This window comes from Chelmon rostratus, chromosome 16 (assembly GCF_017976325.1).
Source record: "Chelmon rostratus isolate fCheRos1 chromosome 16, fCheRos1.pri, whole genome shotgun sequence".
Classification (NCBI taxonomy): Eukaryota; Metazoa; Chordata; class Actinopteri; order Chaetodontiformes; family Chaetodontidae; genus Chelmon; species Chelmon rostratus.
The window spans coordinates 21050345-21059430 of NC_055673.1; the positions used below are offsets into that span (position 1 = coordinate 21050345).

At 41.9% G+C, this 9086-nt stretch overlaps 2 protein-coding genes across 2 annotated transcripts; one reads left to right on the top strand and one right to left on the bottom strand.

Annotated features, from left to right (window-relative positions):
• The first annotated feature begins 426 nt into the window (after positions 1–426).
• LOC121620062 (nuclear receptor subfamily 0 group B member 2-like) lies at positions 427–1341 on the top strand. The gene is made up of 2 exons (XM_041956000.1): positions 427–970; positions 1070–1341. Exons 1-2 carry the CDS (start codon positions 427–429, stop codon positions 1339–1341), a joined length of 816 nt encoding a protein of 271 aa, XP_041811934.1.
• A 371-nt stretch (positions 1342–1712) lies between these two features.
• On the bottom strand, positions 1713–8709 carry kdf1b (keratinocyte differentiation factor 1b). Its single transcript, XM_041955438.1, has 4 exons — positions 8536–8709; positions 6577–7523; positions 6406–6492; positions 1713–3830 (listed from the first exon to the last, which is right to left on the bottom strand). Exons 2-4 carry the CDS (start codon positions 7502–7504, stop codon positions 3736–3738), a joined length of 1110 nt encoding a protein of 369 aa, XP_041811372.1. The 5' UTR covers positions 7505–7523; positions 8536–8709; the 3' UTR covers positions 1713–3735.
• Positions 8710–9086: the final 377 nt, after the last annotated feature.

Here is a 9086-nt window from a genome sequence, read left to right on the forward strand (position 1 = left end):
AGTAACTGGGGCACAGGTCAGGTGGCAGCCTGTGCGTTGACCCCGTCAGTCCTTGATAGACTGGTACAGGCTGAGTTAATGACTGAGGTAAACATGATAAATGTCATTCACCCCAGCAGCTTCTGTATTTCACTTCCCTGCAGCTGCTGAGTTTAACTAGCCTTATCGCCGCCACGTGGAGGGAACCTAGCTCCCTCTGCATGGTAAGTCAGTTTTTTTTTTTTCCTGAAACGCAATGATTTAAAAAAGGAGGGTCAAGGCTGAGCTTGTCGTTAGCAGGTAACATCCTGATAAATAGGCCGGGAGCTTCTGGAGTCGTGTGTAGGCACTGCATGACACTGTTCATGCTTTCTGCAGCTTGCCGGCCTGCTTTTTTTTTTTTTTTTTCCCATCTGAGAGCATACTGCGGATACGTCTTCCTTCACGATGTTTCCTCTGGAAGAGATTACACACAGCACTTGCTCTCGTTGCCCGGGTCAGCATCCTCACACTATACTTTACAGCATCTTGAGCGGGAGGGAGAGTGGCTACCTCGACACCAAACTGAACCAGAACACAGCAGCACACAGCTGCCACTGCGAGCAGCGGAGGACTGTTTGCCTGAAGGACCCGAAGACCACATGCCAAGTTGCCTCCGGCGTGCTGGTCAAAACCATCTGCTTCATGAGAGGTTTGCCATCTTTCAGTCAGCTTCCCTTAGGAGATCAGTCGTCGTTGTTAAGACACTGCTGGGTTCCTTTATTTGTTCTGGGGCTTGCTCAAGAGAAGATAGCCTTTGAAGTGACTGATGCACCAAATTCAAGTATCCTTAGACAGATTCTGCTTGGACCAGGACTCACTGAGGGTGAGGCTCACCGACCAACCCTTGCCGGAGTCCACAGATTGAGGACTTGCTTGCGTTATCTGTGGAAGCTGGATCTCAGTCCGAAGGAATATGCTTACCTGAAGGGTGCTTTGTTGTTTAACCCAGGTAAGACATTTTTATAAGTTGGGTTTTAATAGCCATGCTAATTAGCTTGTTGGATATGTGTATCAAACTTAAACAGCAACTTCTCTTCATCTGTTCCAGCTGTTCGAGGATTGAGTGCCTCGTTGTCAATTGAAGGGCTCCAACAGGAAGCTCACAGAGCTCTCCAAGAAGTCATCCGCCTCCTGCACTCAGAGGACACTGTTCGCTTCAGCCACATCCTTCTAGCAGCTTCCGGCATTCAGACTGTCAGCCACAGCCTGGTCACAGAGCTCTTCTTCAAGCCAGTTATTGGCAACACAAATATGTCACATTTATTAACAGAGATGTTGTTTTTGCAATCAGATCCCAGTGAGAAAGCCTTATATATGTAAGTGTTGTAATGTGGAACCTAGTTTGAAAAGCACATGAAATAAATCTTTTGGTACCTTCTTCAGCTTAATGAAGTTATGGTTTTAAGAATTGCACGACTTCTGTGAGAGCAAAAAAATCAATGCTTGTGAAGAAATGATCATATTACGTTAAGTGTCCTAATGAAGGAAGAATTTAAAAGCAGCATGGCCTGAAAAATGCATACTTTGACTCCCTCATGTGGCAAACCAGCAAAAATGTCCCTGTTTGGTTTCACTTCATTTACTTTATTGTTTTTTTTTACGATGACACATCAGTTATAAGACGGCCTACACACACACACACACACACACACACACACACACAGCTGAAAATATAAAGTACAATACTGTAGTGACAGGCCCAAGCATTACACTTTATTTAGAAAAGAAAATGTTTTGCTTTAGCAGACTACTCAACCAGTGAAATAAGACGTATATTAGAATAATTACAGTTAGCCACTTATACAACACAGACACATTCATCACTTCCTAAATAGTCACATTGCTTTTTCTCCTTCTTGCTCGAAACCAGAGCAACTAGTTTCACACCATTTCAATAACCACCCTGGTGTTGCGGCGAAATTCTTGACACTCTAAAATAAACTGTGGTGTTAACTTCTTTAAAATATCCATATTACCTGAAGTCACACAAGTAGTTAATACATAATAACAGAACTGAAATACGACGCAACAAGATAGATCCATGACCAACAGTAACCATAATCTAATGCTGATAAGGACACAGAGCTGAATAAATTCCACTGAGTCAGCTGGCCAAATTCCCATCAGCACTCAGGAGCAAACACAGCAAGCACACTGTGGTGAGAAAACATTCACTTCATGAGTCATCTTAGTGTCACTAATAAATTACAATTATAGTACATAATACAACCTTAAATCTTAAGTCTGCAGTTCACACCTGCTTTCAAAACAGCTTCCAATTTGAGACTTGGATTACAGACAGGACGGCCACAAACAGTACCCAGAATGCATCAAACACCTGGTTAATTTAAAACTTAAGAGCTATCTGCTTTACATGAGCTTCATGTTATATCAATAGTGATAATCTGTTCTGGAAATAAAATAAAATAAAATCACACTACATATGCATTTTATGAATGCAACAAAAGTCACAATAGAAAAAAATAATAATTTTGACAGAAAAAACAAACAAAAATAAAACTCAAGGTCTACTTTATGAGCTTTTTCTGTAGCTTTCAACTAGTTTTACTCAGGGAAACAAATATTATTTACTTACTGTCTTGCCAAGAGAAAATTGTTCTAATATCTGTATGGTAAAAATGAAGCTACCGCTGGCAGCCTGTTATCTCAGCTTAGCATAGAGACTGGAAACGACTGGCCTGGCTCTGTCCAAAGGTGACAAAATGTGTCTACCAGCACCTTAAAACGCTCTCTGATTAACATAACTCATTTTTAGAAGCACAGAAATAGAACCAAAACTAATTGTGGCCAAGTTGGTGTCAAACAACTCATTTTTATGCTTTGATTTTTGTACAAAATAAACAAGCAAAATAACATATTAACTAATCGACTTTAGAGGCGTTCAGACAGATTTTGGGTCCATGTTGGCTGTTTCCACTCTATATGCTAATCCAGGCTAACTGGCTGTATCATGCAACTCTCTACAAGAAAGCAAATAAGCATATTTCCCAAAACCACCATGTACACATAAAAATCTCCATCCAATATTAGAATTACAGGATTTTGAACCATGATATAAAGCCTTTTTCTTCCTGCCCGTTATTCTTCCATCAATATGAAATATGTCAAATTATAAAAACTACCAGAACATCAATCCTGATTAATCTTGAATCACTCTTGTACATATGTGATACGTAACCAAAGCATTAAAGACGTTGAATATATTTTAAAATCACGCAAATTTGCTTAAAATCAAATCTATGATGATGAAATGTGCCAAAAAAAGAGACAACTCTGGATTTTATTTTTACATCACTAAATCCAAATGTCCTTTGCAAAACAATTCATGAACATAACTCAGTTCTCCTTCAGGGACGAGGGGACGGTTAATTATGATACAATATCTATGAGCCATCGAGAGCTATTGCTGGTGTCTGCCTGCAGGGCAAGCTCTCAATAAACCAATCCTTCAAATACACACATAACATCAAACATAAATATCTACACACAGAGCCCTGAGTTCACTGAAGTCCTCGTGAATATTCACATTTTCACGGCTTTGGAAACAGCAAAGCCATGGTCTCTACAAAGAGCTTGGCTCAGCCAGAGACTCCTGTGCAAGTAGTGTCGCCTTTCAACGTCCCATATGTGACCTTGTGGAGACAGCATGACAAACTATTCAAGCATAGGTCCCCAGTGTGGAGCGGTGTCTCGTCATGTTCTCACAGAGGTGCGAATCAGCGGGACACCTGAGGAATTAGTTTCAGTGTGAGAGGGCGAGTAGGCTGTTGGAGAACTAGAAGTGTGACCTAAAAGAACAAAAAAAAAAAAAGACAGAAAAAACATGGTAGTTCCTTAGGTAGGTCATTCTGATCACTGCCATCCCTATTCACAGTGAACTGCAGCTAGAAATCATTTCACACACATATACTGGAAAGATAAGGGATATAATTTGGGTCTGACTTACAGGTGTCCTTTTTTTTAGTTCGGTAATGGTTGAAGATTTTCTCTCACTGACAACGCTTATGCAGGTTACTGTCCAGGTGAAATTTCTTCCACAGTGTAACATTTCCCGCCTCCCATCAAAGAGCACTTTGTTTTAGCATCTAACTTCATGTCAAACTGTTCCCTCTTTGTACAGCCCAGCTCTGATGACACAGCGCAGTAGCAGGTGAACAGGTTGCATTAATCAAGTTGAAACAAGCATTTATGACAAGTTTGTGCAGTTGAGAGAGTTTGGTGAACCCAATTTTGAATATTTGTGCGAGAAAGCCTCACAGAAAAATATCATGGAGATTAACACTACAAACATGTTGTAGCATAAAGGCCATTACTGTTTTCTTGTATTCTTATCTTTGCATCTGAGTTTCCAGTAATAAATCTTGCACACAGATGGATTCCGTGGATTATTACAGTGGATACATGCACTTTAGTGTCCGGTCTACAAAGCAGCATGAACACCCTGCAGCACTGCATCTCTTAGCTTTGGCTCACTTCACTGATAAAAAAAATGATTTACATCTTCGTCTGTCATCGGTGCAGCCTGTGAATAGGCTCAGCGTGTATATTAACTTTACTTCCATGTTCACTAGGAAGTTAGTCCACATATGAATATTTGACACCTGGCCCAAAAAAAGCCCTGTTGTTTTGGTTGCTTTCTGTACATGAAAGAAGACTAAGACCTCAATACTTCTTTCAGAATTATTAATGTAACCAATTGTGCAAACGCACTGTTACTGTAGTGTAAATTCAGCGGCATATTTCTCTTCTCTGCTATGTTGTGCATCCTTGAAAGACACATTAAAAAAAGTGTTGTATTGCTTGAAATTTTACTTGACTGTATAATAACACCAGCAGCCAAACACCTGCACAGGTCTGCTACTGCCATAAAGCACAAAGAGGCCATGGCCTCTGTATTTATTCTGGTGGGAGCTTATATTCCACATAGGGCTGGATCATATGGCCCTGGAATAATATAACCGTATTTCAGGGGGTTTCTGCGATAATGATGTTCTTGATGATATGACAAACTACGAAGCACAACTTGGCAAATATTGCTGATGCTTTGCTGAGCTGTAGTTTGTCTGCTTGGTTTAGAGCTCACAGCAGCTGTTGAGCTCCTCTCACAGGACTCCAGAAACTCCTCGTACTCAACCAGATGCTTGTGATTGAGGTGGTGAAATACGTTTGTTATGTTACCTCCTTTTGTTGCTACAGTCTTCTTGCGCTTCTAACATATTACTGTGGTTTCATATTACCGTTCTACCACTCTCCTCCACCGCGGAGCAGGTAGCAATGCTACTTTCACCTTCAGCCATGCTTGTTGTCAGTGTGCATAACAGTATGATGTCACTGTGTCAACAAGAACGAGTGTTGCCATTATCATGATATTATTATTCTCTAATCATGGCACACCCCTAATTCTACATTTGAAACCGTGTACATTAAGGTTACATTATAGGCTGAGTCCACTAGTTTTAGAACAACATATTTAAATTGAACTACTTTTAGCCCAGCACAATAAATACGTGACCGATTCTGTGTTTCTCCACCAGAATCTTATTCCTGGTACTGTGGAGAAAAATATGGAACACGTGTTGTAAAAAATATGATTCCTGAGGCAACAATAACCACACAAGTGTGCTCTGACGCTTGACAGGCAGTCAAAACTCAAGTGCGCATTTTTGCACAATGACACAAGTGACAGGGAGGAAAAACAGGTGATGCCCTGCAAACACATCGGCCAAATATGACAGAGTCATGTGCTGGCAAGTTCCCCGTGAGTACGGCGAAAGAGGCTCGTGTCTTTAGTGGTGACTAACTCTGACAGCTTTGGACCGTTTCATTTGATTCATGTGCAGGGAAGGAATGACCTTCTTTGTTTTTTTTTTGGCATGACAGAAAAAGTTTGACAACCCCTGATTTAGACCTTCATTCTGGGTCATAGAGTTTTCAGAACTGTGTACTGAAATGAAGACATTTTTTTTAAATCTCAAGGTCAGGGTTCATTTGGCAAATTCATTACCTCATTATTTCTAAGCATCTAATAAGTTGATTTTACAGCAACATTTGGTGTGAAATATGATCTTAATATCTTTAGAATTCTGAATCTCTGTCAGACGTAAAAGTGGATGTACCAGAATCAATCAGGAAGTTAAACCAGTGTTACCAGGCTATGTGTGATGAAAACAATCCCAGCCACCGTTGGCACAGAAATGCATGATGGATTTCCCCTGTTATTACAGCCAAGTTATGGAAAGCAAACCAGGCATGTAATAAGATAAGATAAGATAAGATAAGATAAAACTGTATTAATCCCCTGCTGGTGTTACAGGCATCTGAGCGGCTGTGTATGTAATAGCATAATATAGAAAGGCTTCTTACCTCCATTGTTCCTCCACATCTCTCTGGCACACTTGTCAGAAGAGGTCAGGTCGGATATTTGGATGTTTGGATTGGATTTGTAGTCATCTTGAGGAAACAGAGACAATGAGAGTGATGGTTGATGGCGGGAAAGCAGCTGTGTGGTGTTTGTGGTGAAAGACTACAACTTACTGTTGTTGCTGAATGCGAAGGAATCGCTGTCCCTCATCGTCTCGTTCCCGCTGTCCGACAGCGTCCTCTCCCTCCTGGAGACGGGCGGCCTCCTCTTCGCGCTCTTCCTCGTGCTGATGCGGATGATGCCGCGCACCAGCCGACACTCGGCCTCCTGCTCGTCCATTTTGTGCTCCTCCGCCAGCGAGTTGATGAGCTTGTTGATGGCCTTGCTCTTCTTCAGAAACACAGAGTCTGAGGTGCACCTGGCCAACTCCTCGATCTGATATTCAGAGTAGAGCTGCAGCAGCTTCTTAGTAATCAGAGAGTCCACGTTCTCCTCGCCATCCTCCCAGTCATCAAAACTCATGGACTCGTGCAGGGACGGATGGCTGGGCTGTGTTGGACCACCAGACGGAGGCACATACGGAGATTTGGTTTCAGCATCTAAATACTCTCTTGGACTGTCAACTTTGACTCCAGCGATGCGGACGTCCCCGAGCCAGTCTGCGGCTTCCTCTTCTTTGTTGTCTCCTGGGTTCACAGCTCGGAGGCTCACCTTCTCTGGTTCGTCTGCGGAGCTCTCGTTTGGCGCCAGGCATGGAGCGAGGATGGAACGCTGGCAGACCCTGTACAGGCCGCAGGTGAGCACGCTGCACATGAAGGTCCTACAGCTCCTCGGGGAAGCGCAGGGATTGCAGGTCTGTGCCGCAGAGGGAGGGGCAGCTGAGCCCGGGATGAAGCCAGTGGTCTCAGACTCCTTTCCATTAGCATCTTTGAGGTGGGCTTTGTGGACTGCCTTTGGCTCTGGGGTTGGGAGCTCGTCTTCCACTGGGTCCACACAGCGCTCCTCATAGGACGACCTCTGGCTGCTGCCCCTGCTGGGTCCATGCCTGTACCCACCAGGCCCCGAGCTGTGTCTCAGACTGCCAGTATTGCCGGCAGACATGACGTTCTGGCTCCAAGGTCTGGACGAGTATGAGAGAAAATTCAGTCAATTGAGGGTAACCAAATGGTGAGTCGGAGTTGAAATGGCATTACTAAACATCATGCTTGTTATCATGCCAATCTGCCAGGCAAAACCTAAAATCACTTGTAGCCACCCGAGGGCATCTCTCTTCAAAACAAATGTGAAACTACTATCCCCAGGTGTCAGGTAAACTAACCCGACTGGTTCTCTTGAGAATGTGTAAGAACACAGTCAAAGACAACATTCACACATCAAATTCACTGTATGATGGCTTTTCTGACATGGAACTAAATGTTACTTGTGAGTGTTACAAAAAGAAAAAAAAAACATGAAAGGAAAAAGATCTAAAAAAAAAAAACAAGACAAATCCCTTTCAAAAATCTAATGACTTCAATGACCTCCTGCTCACGGAGAACGACTAACTAGCGTATTAGTTAGTAATAATCTGTTCATCATTATCAAACAATCAGGAGTAAAATGCCATCATTACAACTTATCAAACTTATCAAGTCAGTTGGCTGTTGGCTTGAACCGTTTTGGCTTTTCTGATGACAGCCGCTATTAAAGCAAAGCTGTAACCTTTCATTGCAATAGACGAGCACTCTCAGGGGTTACATGAATGCCGAATTGAAGAACAAATCTTATCGAATCTGAAATGATCTTCGTTTATGTTTTACTGGGTATATTTATTCATTGAAAACATAAAAAGCTTTAAATTGCCAGATTCTCTGACACTGTCTGGCGTCTATGCCATGACGGTAAGTGTTGGAGCTAATGTTTACAGTAGTCATACCATGTACTCAGCCAATCAAAAGACAAGTGAAATGGAAACACTATTTTGATGTTTTTTTCACATTTAACCGCTACCATTAATTACATGGCATCGTTTAAAACACATTATATCACGATTCCTTTCGTGTATAAAATGATTTTCACTTTCATGGCGACTTGTAATCGCGGCTTTTTCCTCCATTAGAGGACTCAGGAACTTCTCACTTAACATTACTCACAGTGTACACGGTGCGTCCACCAACAGACTCCCGAATCAACGTTGTCCTTTCCACCTTACACTGAACATGTCTGTTTTCAATCCATTTTGAACGTCCCCTGCGTCAGCTCTGCTACAAAACGTCAGATTCAGTAAAGTTTTCGACCAACTCCGTATACCTGAGCGTCAAGGTGGAGGAAACGCACCAGGTGGCTACAGCAAGAGGTTGGACTTCCGGTTATAACATCTAAAATAAAACGCAGGTTAAATTGCCACTGTGATTTTATCTTAGAATTATTTTACGTACGCTATTAACAGTCTTAAATATCATAAATGTATTTAAATCAAATAGCCCCCTTACCTGACCCTAATTTTTTTGACGCTATGGACGTTTGCTCCCATTGATTGGATGAACTAACGTGACTCTTTTATTTTGATATGATTTCCGGTTATTCCGTTAAATTGTCGATAGCTCTGCACATGTTTTGCTCGATTACCGGAAATTGTACGATATTTTTAACAATTGACAATTTGTAGACATTTGACATTTATAGGCAAAAATGTTATAATAAA

Bases quoted from the DNA above. Each gene is read 5' to 3' on its own strand.
- kdf1b (XM_041955438.1), bottom strand. From the start codon at position 7,504: ATGTCTGCCGGCAATACTGGCAGTCTGAGACACAGCTCGGGGCCTGGT. The intron at 6,493-6,576 runs GTAAGTTGTAGT...TGTTTCCTCAAG, and splicing joins CTTCGCATTCAGCAACAACA to ATGACTACAAATCCAATCCA. The intron at 3,831-6,405 runs GTAAGAAGCCTT...TTGTTCTTTTAG, and splicing joins GATGTGGAGGAACAATGGAG to GTCACACTTCTAGTTCTCCA.
- LOC121620062 (XM_041956000.1), top strand. From the start codon at position 427: ATGTTTCCTCTGGAAGAGATTACACACAGCACTTGCTCTCGTTGCCCG. The intron at 971-1,069 runs GTAAGACATTTT...CATCTGTTCCAG, and splicing joins TGCTTTGTTGTTTAACCCAG to CTGTTCGAGGATTGAGTGCC.